This window comes from Argopecten irradians, chromosome 13 (genome assembly GCF_041381155.1).
Source record: "Argopecten irradians isolate NY chromosome 13, Ai_NY, whole genome shotgun sequence".
In the NCBI taxonomy this organism is placed as follows: Eukaryota; Metazoa; Mollusca; class Bivalvia; order Pectinida; family Pectinidae; genus Argopecten; species Argopecten irradians.
In genome coordinates, this window is record NC_091146.1 from 10,050,381 (window position 1) to 10,070,062 (window position 19,682).

A 19,682-nucleotide genomic window follows, 5' to 3' on the forward strand; every position below is an offset into this window, starting at 1 on the left:
GATTCTAAATAGCAAGGGGCAATAACACAGCACATCACTGATTGAATGGACGGACATTTCTCGATAACAATTAAATGAAAATGGCACATGTAGGGTGGAGCGTAAATTATCAAAACAATGTTTTACAGATTTATTATTTTTAGTGAATTTTGATTTTGCTCGTTACTATATTTTCTCTATGAATTTGTGTTAAAAGCGAACAGAATAAGAATACGGATCTGTATTTAATGGGAATAATAATATTCATTTTAAAGAGAACGAACTGATAATAAGGATAGATATAATTAATTAGATAATTAATGAGAATGATATGGTTGGACGTGGGAAATAACACTTGGCAAAAGGATGAAACATCACAACAAAATGTAATAGTTACCATATAGCCGGTTATTTTGGCGGTTCAAAATTTTCGCTGTTTGAACTAAAAACGAAGAAATTAAAATTTCAGCAGTATTTTAAAATAATTCAATCGGATAAATATCCAGATCCTTATTATCACTATGTTTAACTGAGTGGTTATTAGGTTCTGTATTTTATTCAGATTGGTTTTAATTTTAATGAAAAATAATTTGTCGAAGAAAAATACTAAATTGTCGTGTTTTGTAAAAAAATGTAATCTAAAAAAAAAAAAAAAAAACACCCACCCTTTTATGGTTATACATAAAATGTAAGAGTGATTTAACGAACATAATGCTTTGGCCCAAACTTACCGACATCGTGAAGCCTAGACACCGATATGATATCTGTTATTTGCGCGAATTAAAGTCTGGTGACTTATGTCCGATTACCTGGCTATTCAGTACATTTTGGAACTTTGGAAACGTTTATATACTGTAAACAAATATACGCAAGGAGGGACTTTTCCTAATTACATGAAGGCCACTTGATCGGGGAATATTTTGTGAATTTTTGTGATTTTATCGTAGAAATAACAACACCTTGATCGTGTTATTCTTACAGGTCGCGAAATTAAGCACTCGCAAAAATGTGTGTTTACAGTAATATATAATTGTATTCACATGCTGAATTAGCATACACACATTATAAACATGAATCAGAAAAGTACATCGCTCTCTGTTGTCTGCTTTGCTCCACCTGTTACGACCAAAGGCTTCTGAGGGTAGTCCGAATGATTACTTTGAAATTCAGGATTTAAATTATTCATTTCGTAAAAATTTTGTCTTCCTTTCGCTTTATTAGACATTTCGCGGAGAAATCCAAAATTGTTTTTTGTTGTTGATTGTTGGTCTTGCACTTCAAATGGATGTTTTAGACTATGTTCATTCGTTGATTTTTCTGACCACAAATCATATACAGGGTTCCCCGCTGATTTGTTCAACATCCCGTTTTTAGCATGGACATTCTCAGGAGCTGTATACACACTCGAAAGTGGGATTTCAGCACTTCTTTGTTCATGTTGCTTACTGCTGAACGGAACACTCTGGTATGAATTGCTCGGCCGGTCTCTGTTTGACCACTGTTTAGGCACGTTAGTGTAGTCCTGATTCCACTGTGTACTCAATTGAGAATGAAACTTGGAAGGACGTTCTGTGGAGGACCGTGTATCGCCAGTGGGTTCGAATTTATCAATAGTATCAATGCTTTCATAGTTGATGTCACCGGCTTTATTTAACGGCTTTATTAAGAGAATCTCATTGGCTAAAGATGTGAGATGTCTATCGGATGTCACTGCGTAACCCGTAGAATAGACCAATATCTCCAAAGGATTAGGAACTCCGTGGGCTTTGGCCGCTGTAAAATAAATATAGATTTTATTCACAGTTATATGGGATGACCTTCTTCAAAATTAAAAACGAGTGACCGAAACCTGAAAACTTTAAATATTAACATTCAATCTGATTAAAATACAGATCCTTATCATCACTACTTTTGATAAGAGTGACCCCCTATGGGATATTGTCAGATCCTTTATAACGGAGTGGTTATAAGGATCTGTATTTTAATCAAATTGCATTAACATTGTCCTCTATAGGGAATCCGTTGGTTCTGCCGTCTCTAAAAGTATCTATGGTGTTATCAGTTGATATGACATTACCCACCTTTGATATGGAGGTCGGCAAGATTCCTTGCAAATACTACCAACTTCATGGACTGATCACGGGACCATACTTTGAACATCCTGTAAGGTGGAAATATATAACTAACGCTAGTATTCTGTCTTTGCATATCACAGAGTTACCTGCGCTTGCGTGTAGGTATTGATTGTGGTGTCATGCGTTTGTGCACGTAACGGCAAACATTTCATTAAAAGCGACGTGAGTTTCACTCAAAAAACAACGACGTCACAATGGATATCTACCCGCAAGGTGAGTAACACTGATTTGCTAAGGCGGAATTTTATAACTTTTATTAAAAGATGAACAAGTCTAAACAAATGTGAAGCCTTTTTTGGAATTATGACAACATTTGTCGATCGTCTATTGATTCATCTGGAAATGGTATACATTTGATAAGTATACTCCTAAAACGAAATAACGGGGTATAACAATAGTCTAAAACGTGCTTCAATAAAAGTTACCATGGAATCAAAAAAAACAACGTTTGGGTTTTTATTTTATATTTGTGCCGCGACAGAAGAATCCTACATGAATCTTTAGTAACTTTTGGTGTGACAATAGAACTGTGGAACAACGGGAGAACTATGGGACAAGGGAAGAACTGTTGGACAACGAGGATACCTGTTGAACAAGGGGAGAACTGTGGGACAAGGGGAGAACTGTGGAAAAAGGGCCAAAACTGCTGGACAAAAGGAGAACTTATGGACAAGGGAAGAACTGTGGGACAAGGGAGAACTGAGGCACAAGGGGAGAATTGTGGCACAAGGGGAAACTGTGGAACAAGGGGAAACTGTGGAACAAGGTTGGGGGGACTGTGGGACAAGGGGAGAATTGTGAAACAACGGGAGAACTGTGGGACAAGGGGAGAACTGTGGAACAAGGGGAGAACTGTGAGACAAGGGGAGAACTGTAGGACAAGAGGTCTTATTGATCATTAATCCGATGTAAATTAAAGCATTATTACATGTTGCAGGACCAGAGATAATCATTAAATTTCCCTTGCTTAGCTTTTTTTTTTATTTTCGTGCAGAATCTGATAATTGCAGTGATAATGAAAATTTGTATAACACTTTAAAAATTCGCGATAGTTTGACTAAATTATGTAAAGACGGCATCCCATGTATGCGGTGTGTGGTTTGGGATACTAATGTTGTAAGGGAGGTAAACCCTAGTCATACAATCAATTTAGGTCGATTTTTTCACCTGAATGTTCTTTGTGTTTGTAGAAACTGATAATTGATAACGATAATCAGTCCTGTTACTAAGCTGTACTTTTTCCGAACAACTAAACAAAAATAAAACGCGAGTAATTGATCTCGTGCCTGTGTTAAGTTTAGAACTTTGTGCAAGTTTAGTTGCAAACATGCCATCAATATAAGATATAGACATCAGCACTGTACAGTGCATCCATATTACTTACATTTCATCCTTGCTACTGTTATTGGTAGTCGGTCTATCTACGTCCGGTAAAGTTTGGACAGAGGTCAAGCTAGGAGTCCATGAGCCACCTTTGTCCAGAAGCATGATTGTACTCTCCGCAAAGGCAAACAGGGCATCATGGTCGATCATTGTTCCGTCAGACTCCAAACAGGCACTTAAGGGGAGGTAATCAAACACAATGTGACCTAATGAGAAGAATTATGCAATATTAATCGACTAATTGTGGTGCTGATATTGTGTATTGCATTATATTACTATAGGTATAGTTGCAGATATAAAAAGTACATGTACAAACACTTTCGCGAAATCAAAAAGTTTTTTTTTTCTAAAATGAAACAATACACTAGGTTTGTGAGTTATGGTAAAATATATTCATAACTGTTTGCTGTAATTTCCTATTCTAATTAATTCGCTTGGAGATAATTGCGTGCATGTTAAATTTCTAAATCTTTGTTATCTTATATTCGCAAATAGTGTAAATTTTATTGTAAATAAAGGTATCTATAGAGCACTTATAAGCTTGTATTTGCGTGTTTACCTTCTTTATAAAACTGAATAGAATTTATTTAAGCCGTCACGTACCCTGTCGACAAAGGTCTCGTAAGTTCGCTGCCAGAATAAGTTTTCTCTTAGTTCTATCCTGGTTGCAGACATCGAACGTCAACCTGTAATTCCGATTACACTTCTTACTGAACAAAAAGTTTAATTCGTTTAAACCATTAACCAATCAGTTAAAATAAGCCTTCCTTTATGTGTCCATATTTGTTGTTTTTTTTCAATAATAAGAATATATTTACACGTTTTTTGGAATTAGCGCTTATTACAAAATAAGCGCAACGCAACTTAAAGAATCACATTTGATGTATGTGACCAAGGTGTCTTGGTGTGGAAAGAGGAATCTGATGTGCTTAAAAACCCACGTGATCAGGCAGGCGACTCCCTGACGTTTTACATCCGTGTTGTAGATAAAACAAATATATAAAAAATATCTTAACATCTACACTTTCCGATCACCATGTTGAATATATATTTTTAAGAATACAATATATATACCGTTTTTCGTCTAACCGTCCATCATCGCTGTTGACATTACGGTCCCACCAAAGTTCTCCTTCGGTTAAAGCCATCAATGTATTATCTGCGCATGCGTCAAGGATGCCATCTGTGTCTATTTCAGTTCCATCCTCCTCAAGAACTATTCGGGCAATCGAGGGCTTCTTAAATGTCCTCGAAGCTTTCAACAAAGAAGGTTTAATATGATAATCGAGATGTTTCTGATATAATATTTAACCAAAGCGATAACATATCTAATAAATAGTTATCATAAATTGACACTATTTGTTAACTAACCAGAAATAAAAGGGGAAACGATTAGACTGAGGTGGTAAAATAATGCTAATATGATTTTCATAAAATATCCAAAACCTTCACTGTGAATAGGCTACATATCGTAACGCCATACATTCTTCTAAATAACAAAAATCCAACCACGTGGTTGTGAGCGGTATTTTGGTTTATATCAATTTATAATATCCGCACCTTCACGCTTTAACCCTGACAAGTCTTTGGCTTTGATGAACTGTTTTGTATTACGACCACAGGTCCATACTTTATAGAAACTGAAAACAAAAAGCAGGCATATTCATTCAATCTTACTAGTAAACAGAATTTTCATTGGCTTAGAATATCAACTCATTCAAAATAACGTCGACGTTTGTAACGTCGTATCCTATTGGTTTATTCGTCGGCGTAGTGATTTCACAGAAGAAAATCCCTCAATTATTTGGAAATGCATACAAATAAATTGTATATGTTATGTTATGGAACTATAACATAAAACTATAGTGTAATTTCGTCATAAAAATAGCTTCATGATTTATTTATAGTACATGTACACTATGATTTTGTGTTCTTCATACAATAAAACATATTCAGTATTTTAATCTCATTGCATGCAGTTAATTGTAATAGCTTGTGTTATGTATACAAAATAAAATAAACTTTCTTATCTAGAAAATAGTTGAAAGTTAACATGCTAAGAATCAAATTAAAGTTTATAAAGTTAAAATTATCAATATGTTAAATTGTTTATTAACATTTTATGTGGCACCAGAGAAAAGCCATCTGACTACAATACAGACATTACAACACCATGTTTGGAAACAAAAAGCCGATTTGACTTGTATAATATTAGAGATGTTGTCTGAATTGTCACCTGTATTTCACACTTTTTTTCTAATAAACTTTTTATCACTAAAAGGTAATTATAAACAAGATATTTTCTTTGTAAAGCCTCCTTTAAAACCAATTCAAAGATACAGTATTTACCTACACACATTCAATATGATTTTTATCTTTAATGGGAACCACATGTGCTACCGTCGTTACGTAGCTAGTACACGATAAGCTGTGTATTTTGTACACACTTGAAGACGTGTTATCATATCTCTTGTCTATGCACTACTAGACCACCAACTTGACCTCCACAGCTATGAATCAAGGTCAAGTCCCCGGTGGTGCAAAGGACGATTAGTTTAATCACATGATTAGTGATTTTTTTCAGGTCTCATTTGCTGAAAAATTTGTGATTAATCTTTACATGAATCAGCAAGTAGTTAAAGAGTGGAGTTTGTTCTTAAGAGTCTTATAAAATTTTGTAAATTTCGTATTGCCAGAAATCGTTTTATCTTGATTTGATATTGTCGTTAAAAAGTGAGTTAAATAACACTGTTTAACACCAAGACATTTCCATCATAACCTAAAGCGACTATCTTTTTACGAATTATTACAAAGTTTTACAGGAATTAATTTATCTTGAATGGAAATAGTTACACTGTCATTTCTGACATAACATAAAGGGACAATCTTTTAGGAATCGTCACAAAGTGTTCAAGTTAAGTTAAGTTTATTTTCCAGTACAGGGTTGAGGTCCTCTACACTGGACTCATAATCATACAATAAATACATACATGATACAGTATATAATGTACATGTAGCATTGCAGGTAATAATCTATAAAGTTTCGTTAAGTGGAAGCTTTTATTTAATGTTAGATTTCCATGTTGATTATTTCAAGGTGTTCATGTTTATATTGTTTACACAGTTCATAATGACAACTCTGCTCTAGAATTATTGAGTAGATCTTGGTTTTCCCAGAATTTGTCTAAATTATTTTTACAGTTTATATTAGGGGATGTTTATTACATATTCTGGTGAGAGTGATCCAAAACAGATTCGTACAGTTAGAGAGTTCCAAATCTTTAAAATACAGTTTATTAGTCACAGTAGGTAAGAGAATAGAATATCCCACTTTATATTTTTGTCCTCAATGCTGATATTGAATATTGGGGATATAGAGTTTTTTTAGTTTCCTCTAGCACTACGTTTGTGGGCCACATCTGACAATAAGCTTATACAGTTACAGCAGTCTTTGTCATATAATCCAGAAATCATTTTGAACACTTTAATCATGTCCCCACGCATACGCCGGTACTATAAACTGGACAGTTTCAGTTTTTCAGCCTTCCCTCGTATGGTAATTTCTGTAGTCCGTAGTTAAAAGAATTGAATACTAGAACATTACTTACACACGCCATAAAACATATCGGTAATATAACAATTAGGAATAGATCGGGATAGAGACACAGCGTGAACAGATGTTGGTGATTATTGTGATTTAGTGACATTTACCGATATATCGGGTCAACTATTTTTACGTACTTCTATCGCTACACCAGAGTATGTCGTTATATTGTTTACAAAATGATTATCTTACACTGCATAAGTGTCCATAAAATAACATCTTTTACACGAATTATTTTAAAATCAGACTGGTTTTCTGTGATAAAGATTTCATTCATTTTCCCAACGTCGAGTGTTAGAACATCTGATGTACCAAGTGCATGACCTAGTGTTGTTAGAGACGGCGATTTTATCTTCCTTTTTATATTATGTTTCACATTCAATCGTGGTCATTAAGTATCGGAGTACTAATATTTCAGTATAAAACTCACCGTTTAGGATTGTTTTCTTCTATAAGTGACTTTTGTTTTATCCTCTTCCTGTATGCATAAGAAAAATAATTTTGTTTTAATGATAAAGAATAGCAATATATTGAAAGTTGTTATACTTATAAAATAGAGCTCAGCATAAAAGAAGTAGAACGACTGGTTCGGCTGTTGACAGTATAATGTGAACTATTCCGTATTTGCATATTACAGAGTTATCTGTCCTTGCGGGTAGGTATTGATTGTAACGTCATACTTTTCGGAGAAAACGGCGTAAATTGCGCTCACAAAATAATGACGTAACAATCGATACCTACCCGCAAGGGAGCTAACTCTGTAATATGCAAAGACGGAATTGGGATTTGTTGTTTGGTATCTTCGGCGGCATGCGTCAGTGATACATCACTTTAAAAAAAATATTCTCTATAACTTGGAGCCACACAAAAAATAATGCAAACGCAAATGCGGAAAACAAATTCGGATGTTCAATACCAGAAATATTCCTTTAACAAATTAAGCGCTGGGCATGAAGTAGTGCTTCAAAGACGGCCTGAAAAGTGTTAAAATAAAACTACCGCTAAAATAAGAACTATTACAGTATATTACAGCATCCCACAACATACAGACATTCACACACCGCAACATATTTCTCACATGAAACCACCATGTTAATAAAGGCAGCTACGATAGTGTAGCTCTACAGACAGATAATGATGTCGTCTTCATGTATAGTAACCCGGGTACATGGATTCATTCTATTAGGATGTCTAACTTAACAAACCAAAACTCTGATGGGTGTAAAATATCTATTACATTTGAAATCAAAGAGGTAAATTATACATTACAATCGCCAAGCTCTGCCTTTCTTGATGACTTCCGGTACGGAGACCAGTAGGAGAACCAGCAAACAGCCCGCGAGGGTTCCCCCAATGATAACGTCTAGATGTGGATCGTTAGGTATGGGAGGGGGCGGTCTGGCTATATAAACAATAAAGACACGTTATATGTCACATTACAGAAATTCAATATCAAAAGTGAATCGAAGTGCCAAGTCCAAATTAAGTATCCAGTGTCGATAAGATAATCACAGCTTTTTAACATGCATGGAAATCTTCCAATATATACCACACGAAGTTATTTCGTAATTCAATTTTTCAAAAGAGTGTAGAATTAAAAGATTATTTTTAAATCACCTGCCCTTATTGGGAATTGAATCATTGCAGATTAGACAGAAAAATATTATTCCTAATGTAAGCCCCCTATTTGATAATATACTAAATATATGGTCACCAAAACATCTGTAATTACATAAGAACTAGTTAAATAGTAAAATGTTTTTAAACAATAAAGCAAAAAGAGTGGAGTACCGGTGACAATATGATAAACATAACTATCATGCAACCATCATGTGTTATCGTGATTTATTTAAAGTTATATGTGCCGTAACTGACCGAAAATTTGGACATGTTACTTTTTCTTCAATTATCTATTTAAAACCATAAGGTTTAATGAATAAAGCTGTGAAAATCATTCAAATGGACAGACAAACATATATAATGCCTTATAAACGTTAGTTAAGAACAAATAGGTTATGGACTGTGAAATTCTTGTTTTTTATGCCTTATACATATTTAGTTGGAAACATATCTTCAGAAATCACTTATAATACTGTAAAAATGAAATTGGGGACAAAAATGTGGCTTCATGGTCTGACGGTATGTACTCATTTCACTACATTGAAGATGTTAATATGATGATTTTTGGCAGTACTGCTAAAAATCATTTTCAGCTCTTTTTTGTAGTTGTAAAATTAAAACCACTGCATTGAAAGTATTGTAATTCTCAAAATGTTGGTAACTTTTGGAGTTGAATAACATATTAAAAGCTCTTCTTGATTCGTGACTATGAAAAATACGGCACATATAGCTTTAAAATACAGATCCTTATAAACACTCCGTACAATACGTAGTGGTACTAGGGATCAATCTGATTAAAATACAGATCCTTATTATCACTACGTTTGATAAGAGAATATGAGAAAATCCCATTAGGGGTCATGCCCAGGTGACCTTGGGAAATGGCCAATCAAATTGCTACTTTTGACAGTGAATTTCAGGGACGAAATAGTTTGAAAAAACTGTCAAAATTATTTAGGTTTACGTAGTCATCTCGCCCAAAGAGCACAATAAAACTAATTGTATATGTATACTGGGACGAAATGTCGTTTTCAATGTCTTATATGAAGACCACGTCGTATTTCAATGTCTTATATGAAGACCACGTGGTATAAAGGTCATCTGGACGTGACCCTCTATGGAATATAAAGATCTATATTTCAATCAGATTGGGTGTCATCGCAATATATATTTCACGTATAGTTTTACTGTATTCGTCACGGACGGAAAACAGATATATTTTAGAGTTTTGGGACGTGTGCCTACTTCTGAGGTGAAACATTGTTTAAAATTCGACACAGTTGTTGAGACATTTCAGCTTTAATATGCATGGTTTAATTAATGTTGCACGATAAAAAGTATGCATGGCCAGTGTCCTAAAATATCAGCTGTATTTTAGGCTCGTGTGAATAGGAAAGAAGTGATTTGTCCTTCTGACACCTCTCCAAACTACAACTGTATATGGGTGTACTTACGGATACAATAAGGCTGGGGTGGGTGCCACTTTCCATTAACACACGTAATTACTCCTTTACCACTCAGTGTCAGTGTCACATCATCATTACATTTAAGAGTGACCACCGCGCCACTGCTAGTGTTAGAGCTGCTAGCGGTCATTCCAAACTGGTTCTTTTCTGTGATAAGTGGTGATGGATGTGTTATGTTCGCTAAAGGAGGGCATTGCTGGTTTGGAGCTGCCAAGAACAAAGTTTAAGAATTACAAGCTAAAATATATCTACTGGTACCATCCATAGCTTAGTCCGAATTAGTCCGCCGTTCTGTTGTCTTTTCTATGCCTTAAGCTGTCAGAACTCTGTCCGTATGGTAGAATATAGGCTAATCGAAATTCAAATTATGTTTACTATATCAAATTTTGCAAAGAGAGGGAAACTAATTTTTTAAGAGGTTATAATAAAGGTACCAATAGCTAAAGGCCCCATATAAAATGTCTCTCATGGCTTTTCTATATATTCTATTTGGAAAACTTCAAAATTATCTAGTTCCATTTTCAATTAAAAACCGTACTATTCATAACATAAATACATGTAGTAGTTAACATACGTAGTACTTACCGAGTAAATTACATTTTATTTATATATACATTCGTACCATGTTTTATCATGGATCAAAATAAAATTAAACAAAAAACAAATAAACACAAAAATACAATTGACGGACAAATGATTCAGTAAACTTACTCACCAGATTCGCATGGCTGCAGTGAACTGAATAAAACCACTATTACAATTAGCAACATTCTGGTCGTCAGCATGTTCTGAAACAAGTTATATCACCATGGCTAATCAAATATTAGTATACATGACATTTAGCAGAATGAAACCCACTGGAGCATTATCAATGGTTTTATTTCCTATTTCAGATAACACTGGATTATCGCATACGTATGCGATAAGATACGCATCGCTTTAAAGTTATGTGTGTCATAACCGGACGAAAATTTTGACACTTTTCATTTTACTGAAAGTCATACGATTTTATGCATTTGCCTGTGGAAATCGTTCAAATGGACAAATATGTATGGTGCTTTGTAAACATTAATTATGTCACAAATTTGTGTAAAATTCCTGTTTTTATGCCTGATGTATGTTAGATGTTTATTGATGAATAACATATTAAAGGTTTTTCTTAATTCGTGAGTATGAAAATTGAGGCACATGCAACCTTAAGCGGTAAATATAGAGCAAGAATAAAAGAGAGTCAAAACGTGGGCGAATCCGTGAGTTACGTGATTAACATATCGTTTGGTTTGATTTATTAGATAAACGTCCTTTTAACACCCAGAGTCATTTAAGGACGGCCTCCAGATGTATACAATATGTAGAGGTGAGTATGTGAATATCTATGCAGTATGTAGAAGCGAGTATGTGTGAATATATATGCAGTATGTTATGGTGAGTATGTGAATATCAATGTAGTATATTGTGGTGTGTATGTGAATATCTATGCAGTATGTTGTGGTGTGTATGTGAATATCTATGCAGTATGTTATGGTGAGTATGTGAATATCTATGCAGTATGTTAAGGTGAGTATGTGAATATCTATGCAGTATATTATGGTGAGTATGTGAATGTCTATGCAGTATGTTATGGTGAGTACGTGAATATCTATGCAGTATATGAGGTGAGTACGTGTATATCTATGCAATATGTTGTGGTGAGTATGTGAATATCTATGTAGTATGTTGTGGTGAGTATGTGAATATCTATGCAGTATGTTGAAGTGGTACGTGTATATCTATGAGTATGAGGTGAGTATGTGAATATCTATGCAGTATGTTGAGGTGAGTATGTGTACATCTATGCAGTATGTTGAGGTGAGTACGTGTATATCTATGCAGTATTTGTGAGTATGTTATCTATCAGTATGTTGTGAGGTGAGTATGTGTATATCTATGTAGTATGTTGTGGTGAGTATGTGAATATCTATGCAGTATGTTGTGAGTACGTGATATCTAAGTGTATATCTATGCAATATGTTGAACTATGCAGTATTTGAGGTGAGTATGTGAATATCTATGTAGTATGTTGAAGTGAGTACGTGTATATCTATGCAATATGTTGTGGTGAGTATGTGAATATCTATGTAGTATGTTGTGGTGAGTATGTGAATATCTATGCAGTATGTTGTGGTGAGTAAGTGTATATCTATGCAGTATGTATGTGTGAGTATGGTGAGTACGTGAATATCTATGCAGTATGTTGAGGTGAGTAGTGATATCTATGCAGTATGTGGTGAGTATGTGAATATCTATGCAGTATGTTGAGATGAGTACGTGTATATCTATGCAGTATGTTGGATGAGTACGTGTATATCTATGCAGTATGTTGAGATGAGTACGTGAATATCTATGCAGTATGTTTGGTGAGTACGTGAATATCTATGCAGTATGTTGAGTGAGTACGTGATATCTATGCGTGAGTAGTGATATCTATGCAGTATGTTATGGTGAGTATGTGAATATCTATGCAGTATGTTATGGTGAGTATGTGAATATCTATGCAGTATGTTATGGTGAGTATGTGAATATCTATGCAGTATGTTATGGTGAGTAGTGAATATCTATGCAGTATGTTATGGTGAGTACGTGTATATCTATGCAGTATGTTATGGTGAGTACAGTACGTGTATCTATGCGTATTATAGTACTGATATTATGCAGTATGTTATGGTGAGTATGTGATATCTATGCAGTATGTTAAGTGAGTTCGTGAATATCTATGCAGTATGTTATGGTGAGTATGTGTATATCTATGTAGTATGTTGTTGTGAGTATGTGAATATCTATGCAGTATGTTATGGTGAGTACGTGGATATCTATGCAGTATGTTATGTGAGTACGTGAATATCTATGCAGTATGTTATGGTGAGTACGTGATATCTATGCAGTATGTTATGGTGAGTACGTGGATATATATGCAGTATGTTATGGTGAGTATGTGTATATCTATGCAGTATGTTAAGGTGAGTTCGTGAATATATATGCAGTATGTTATGGTGAGTATGTGTATATCTATGTAGTATGTTTGTGAGTAGTGAATATCTATGTATGTTATGGTGAGTATGTGAATATCTATGCAGTATGTTATGGTGAGTACGTGAATATCTATGCAGTATGTTATGGTGAGTATGTGAATATCTATGTAGTATGTTGAGTAGTAGTGAATATCTATGGTATGTTTTTGTGAATATCTATGCAGTATGTTATGGTGAGTATGTGAATATCTATGCAGTATGTTAAGATGAGTACGTGTATATCTATGCAGTATGTTAAGATGAGTACGTGTATATCTATGCAGTATATTGTGGTGAGTACGTGTATATCTATGCAGTATGTTGAGGTCAGTACGTGGATATCTATGCAGTATGTTGAAGTGAGTACGTGTATATCTATGCAGTATGTTATGGTGAGTATGTGAATATCTATGCAGTATGTTGTGGTGAGTATGTGAATATCTATGCAGTATGTTGAGATGAGTACGTGTATATCTATGCAGTATGTTTGTGTTGTGTCTCCTTATGATATTGGGAATCTTGTCCTGTTAATGTGGTAGATCACTGAAGCATACTCCAAAGATACCAAGCCGCACAAGATACACACCCTACCCCGCATTATACTGACAACGCGCAAACCAGTCGTCCCACCCACTTTATGCTGTGCGCCAAGTAGGAGCAGAAACTAATACTTTGATAGACTATGGTTATCTCGGCTTGTGGACAGAATCCAGAGCATTCCTTACAGGGGCGAGCGCTCAACAGAAGACCAAGAGTGAAGCGGTGTCTTCTATACAAGAAGACACAACACGAACATACCACAGGATCCCAAAACACGCACCTCGCACTTCACACACGCTACACACTGCATACATGGGATGCCGTCCTTGCATAAGCAAGGCTGTAAATAGGACGTCAAAATAATCAAGCAAACAAACCAAGATGGTGGCCTGTCGGCGACCTGTCCAAAAATGCAATATGCACAACAATACATATATGGAAACCTGTACATGAAATTTGAGATCGATCCTTTCAAGACTTTCTGAGAAAGAGCGGTAAAAACTTCACGTATTAAAATTCAAGATGATGGCCTGTTGGTCATCTGGTTGAGCAGTCCCAAACTAATATGCACAGCTAAGACCCTAGAGGAGGCTAGAAATATAGTTTGACAGATTGCTTCAGTAATTTCTGAGAAAATAGCGGAAACATAATTCAACTTTCAAAATCCAAGATGGCGACCGACGGACATCTTGTTCACCGATATGCACAAAAAACCAAGGGAAACCTGCACATGAAATTTGAACCCCTTTTTTATTGATTAATAACACAAATATGTTGTAGATAGGGACATATACATATAAATAACACATGCTTCATAATCTACTTATCGGGACCGTATTTGATCTTGAATCACCCGGCCCGGTTGAACGTTTTTGTATACATGTATACCATGGATGGCATGTCCCATTTCGCTTAAGATAAACTACAATGACTAACATTTTAAAACGATTTGACCATCCTCAAATCGCATATGCTGTTATACGAAATCAAAGAAGACCACGTTGCCATTATAATACAAAAATTTAGAACGAGTATATATTGATCGGTCACATTTGCAGTTATCCCACTTTAAGGGTGACACGTGGGGACAAACACGGATATATCTCAGTCATGATATCAACATTTACACTAAGCACCAAACGGAGGTTCTAATTTATCATTAATTGTTCATAATGCACGACGACCTACCTGTGGTTTCCTCTCGATGATCCCTGAAGTAGATTCAAAGGTGAAACGGAACCTTTAATTCCCGGTAGCTTATCACTGATAACATAACCGGAAGAATATATATAGTACGTTTATTTATGTCAGACAGTAAGAGTTCCGCGTCCATCGCAACAGTGAACGTCACACCATAAGCGCATGTACACTCAATTCAGGTTCATTCACTGGAAGGTTAAAAAAATTATGTTCATTGTTTATTTTCAAATAACATCAAGTGAGCCACAACAAGTATCCAAGGCTCGCAAACTTAAAAACATTTTTGTCTCGTTTCATAAAATCTCATATGAAATGAACACTCCTGGGAGATACTATATTTATTAAAAAGCCAACCATAATTAGAACATCAGAGCGTTTCGATACGGTCCCTTGGAACGCTGGTTAATCCCTACCCCTTAGATATCGCCGATGTGTTTGATCTGACACACTACAATACTGAGTAAACAAACAGTGCGATCGGATAGATTGTGTCTCACTTCAAGTAGGTGCCCTCGCCCATGATATTGATAATTTTAACACGATATTCGTGACAACGAGTATATCGGCCATCGCAACAGTAAAAACGTCACACCATAAGCGCATGTACACTCAATTCAGGTTCATTCACTGGAAGGTTAAAAAAAATTATGTTCATTGTTTATTTTCAAATAACATCAAGTGAGCCACAACAAGTATCCAAGGCTCGCAAACATAAAAACATTTTTGTCTCGTTTCATAAAATTTCATATGAAATAGAACACTCCTGGGAGATACTATATTTATTGAAAAGCCAACCATAATTAGAACATCAGAGCGTTTCGTATATTTTAGGGATATGCTTCGTAGGGCTATAAAACAACGACGCCTCCCTCTTATTGTGGATGTATACGGTCCCTTGGAATGCTGGTTAATCCCTACCCCTTCGATAACGCCGATGTGTTTGATCTGACACACTACAATACTGAGTAAACAAACAGTGCGATCGGATAGATTGTGTCTCACTTCAAGTAGGTGCCCTCGCCCATGATATTGATAATTTTAACACGATATTCGTGACAACGAGTATATCGGCGTAGAGATAAAAACTACTCAGTTGATATACATGCTTTATCTGAATATACATCATTGATAACTATTTAGTCGGTTAGTGTTGTTGGCGAAATCATATGTTCTGATGCAATATACCAGAGCATACCCTACAGATTTTGCGTGACGTAATTGACCACGTGGCCTATCGATCGTTTGCAAACTCTGACTTCTCATTGGGAATAAATGATGACGTATACTGTATATCAATCAATAATATCTTAAACCTTTGCAATTTCGTTTTTATCCTTTTGACTTTGACCCATGATATTTCTTGCAGATAAGGCGTTATAATTGTATCGGCTGTTCTTAAGACGTTATAATTGTATCCGCTGTTCTTAAGACGTTATAATTGTATCCGCTGTTCTTACGACGTTATAATTGTATCCTCTGTTCTTAAGACGTTATAATTGTATCCGCTGTTCTTACGACGTTATAATTGTATCCTCTGTAAGACTTAATTGACTGTTCTTAAGACGTTATAATTGTATCCGCTGTTCTTAAGACGTTATAATTGTATCGCTGTTCTTAAGGACGTTATAATTGTATCCGCTGTTCTTAAGACGTTATAAATTGTATCCGCTGTTCTTAACTACCATTTTATAGACTATTGTAGGTCTCGGCTAGGGGACAGAACCCGCGGAGCCTACCTCACAAGCTTAAGCGAAGGTCAAACATGAGGCAATCTGATTAAAATACAGATCCTTATAACCACTCCGTTCAATTCTCTTAGCATACATAGTGTTATTTTAATCAGGTTGTATGTGATCTGATATTGTCCTTCCTATAATATGGGAAAGATATACATGTGTGTCCAGTCTGATTAAAATACAGATCCTTATTATCACTGTGTTGGAGAAGATATAGAACGGAGTGATTATATTGATTTGTATTTCAATCAGATTGCATGTATGGCACCCCTCCTAATGTTATTGTTTTAAAGCACACATTTCGATGATTTTGTGATCTCAGAATGTGTTTCTTCAGTAGTGAATGGGACATTGTGGAACCACATGCTATTATGGCGGCCATATTGTTGGAAAAAAAATGGGTGATGTTCTTTGCTTAATCATCGTTGTGGTTCTTAACTTCAGTCATTTTTTAGAAAGCGAATTATTGCTAGATATTAGTTTTATGATGACCTGCTCTTGTGGTCTTATTTGTCTTGCTAGACCTTGACGATCTCGGTCATAGTGGTTTTTATTATCGACTCGATCATTCCTTGTATATGAAGAACAAATGTTTAACCAAGAAAGATGTCATTGGCGTTAGTAGATTATGATCTGCTAATGTTGAACGTATGTTAGTATCCATGGCCACCATTTCCTCTTTACCAGCATCAATTTTACTGGGCATATGGCGTTGGGCCTGGTGTGTTAGACAAAGTCCGTACCTGGCGGGATCTAACAAAATGCCACAAGGGTCGGGGTTTGGGGCTCTCCAAAAGCTTTCAAATTTACGCTAGTGTGAAATACAGTTAAAAATGTTGACTTGCATTTGACCTAAGAAAGTCTTTCATTTCTTTCACCTTGTCTAACTTTCGAATCCTGTACAATATACATAAGAACTACACACTATTCATACAAACTATTTTCATCTGTTCCTGACATATTTATCATATTTTTTCAAAAGGAAAAAAAATGAATCTCATACCAATTGATTAATTGTCCATTGCATGATAAAATAAAAAACCAAATACAGTCTTATCTGTCTAATGAGACACCTCTTGGGATCATGCAAAAGGTATCTTAATACAGAGGTCATAGTGCAAGGCACGTTGAGGACAGAGTTAATTGAAGTAACAACTAAAGATCACTGATAGGTCATATTTATTTCATTAAATAATAAAACAGTTAGCATGCACATTTATGTTGATATTTAAGATTTATTTAAGATATTTTAAGACTTAAATTGTCCAGCAATTTTATAAAAACCATGAAAACGTAAATATTAAAATGCATAATGTTATACTTTAAAGGTTTCAATATCACAGTAATACAATGTACATATCACACTATTCAAAGTATAAGGATTCCGAGATCGTGGTTTGCTTCAGGGTTCTAGATTCACGGCCAGAATAGACAGTTTTTCTTCATACTTACTGGCATGATCTAATAGCAAAATGTCACTTTAATTGGTTGCAAAAGTTTGAGTTTTCTTATCATGATGCATGCTTTCGGATTACTGTGTACATATGCTGGGTCTCACTTACATGTTTACATGTACATTCTCTAGAAATACTCTGTGGTGATGAATTGTCACAATCAATAGGAATGTCTGTCATTCTCAGTGCATCATCAACTTCCGCAAGGTCTTTGAAGTCACACACAAACCAGCTCCTAGCCATCTGAAGGGCTGCTAATGGGATAACGTCATCATCAGAATAGTGTTTTTCATGGTTATCCCATAATTCCATGCGTGATGTGGTTCCGGTGTACTTCGAGGGACAACATCAACATGGCGGAATTTAAGGGGTTCAAACGAAATAAGGGAGGGGGTAGTTATTGCGTCCCAGAATGCCACCCTCAAAGTGGTTCAGATACTACGAAAAGGTATGAAGATATGCAACGCCTTATATTATTTTATTATATTACATTGTATTTTTATATTTTATTCCGACTTAGTACAGTACATTTTAATCAAAGCTATATTAGATTTCCATTTCAACAGAGATGAGATCGTAAATAGGCCTAGTTTGATGCATGCTGCAGTAGCCATTTTATTGTTATCCTGATTAACCCTGCATGTACATTACCAAGCAACCATCAGCGCTAGAATGTGAGAAGCGTAAATCGTTCTAATTTGTTTTTGGCGGCAAATATGAAAAGAGGATTGACATGGAAAAACACAAAATAAATAAAACCTTTGTAGTTATTTTTAAAAGATCGTTTTAGAAATACCGCTTAATTAATAACATTTTGATTTCAAATAAAAAAAATAGCAGTAATAACTATGAATAATAAAACAGCCTTATCATCATCACTTTTTTTCATAAAAAATCATCTTGGGATGACATATAACCATTTCACCCGTTTATTGCCAGAACTTTGTGATGGTAACCACTGTGCTTTCACAACACAAAATGTTGGTGATCCGTGATAAACTTTGATACTATGAAGGTGTTTTCAATTCAAGTGCTGATATGACCTACTTAATTTGTACATGTGTCCTCATGCTGTCCTTTGTTTTCGGTTGATATCAGATATTTTTAACTTGGCCAATATCAATGTCTGGAAGCAATTTCGCATCAGTTGTCATATCAGTGAAAGAATTGACGACAGCTGGGGTAATTGACTGAAACTCTAACAGTTCTTGGTTATCGAAACAATGTTCTACTTTAGGTTTGACCGCTGTGGATGATGTCGATATAATGTCGATGGTTGGTATAACAAACGCTTCGTACACTAGAATTTGTAATGCGTGCCGATCATTCCTATCATATGTAATATTGAAATTTTTGCACACAGCTAAGAGATCGCGACAGATGCTTAACCTCAGTGAACGTTTTCGGAGCTTTGACCTTCGCCTTGGTTTCTACAGACGCCATTGACGTAGTGTTAACCGGAACTACACCAACGCTCCCATAATGCACCAGACCGTGAAACCGACTATCAGAATCATG

General features: G+C 35.3%; 1 protein-coding gene across 1 annotated transcript; it reads right to left on the bottom strand.

The window, feature by feature from the left end:
- Positions 1 to 619: 619 nt before the first annotated feature.
- LOC138306337 (uncharacterized) lies at positions 620 to 15,113 on the bottom strand. The gene is made up of 11 exons (XM_069246769.1): positions 14,963 to 15,113; positions 10,903 to 10,975; positions 10,176 to 10,394; positions 8,371 to 8,503; positions 7,532 to 7,579; positions 5,058 to 5,137; positions 4,572 to 4,752; positions 4,101 to 4,183; positions 3,499 to 3,703; positions 2,061 to 2,140; positions 620 to 1,752 (listed from the first exon to the last, which is right to left on the bottom strand). The coding sequence occupies exons 2-11, from the start codon at positions 10,970 to 10,972 to the stop codon at positions 1,055 to 1,057; spliced, it is 1,797 nt and encodes a 598-aa protein (XP_069102870.1). The 5' UTR covers positions 10,973 to 10,975; positions 14,963 to 15,113; the 3' UTR covers positions 620 to 1,054.
- Positions 15,114 to 19,682: the final 4,569 nt, after the last annotated feature.

What these genes read in the sequence shown, in the direction of transcription:
- LOC138306337 (XM_069246769.1), bottom strand. Translation starts at nt 10,972, where the DNA reads ATGCTGACGACCAGAATGTTGCTAATTGTAATAGTGGTTTTATTCAGT. An exon ending in GGACGGTTAGACGAAAAACG is followed by an intron (nt 4,184 to 4,571) that starts GTATATATATTG and finishes TCGGAATTACAG; the next exon opens with GTTGACGTTCGATGTCTGCA. An exon ending in ACGAGACCTTTGTCGACAGG is followed by an intron (nt 3,704 to 4,100) that starts GTACGTGACGGC and finishes TCTTCTCATTAG; the next exon opens with GTCACATTGTGTTTGATTAC.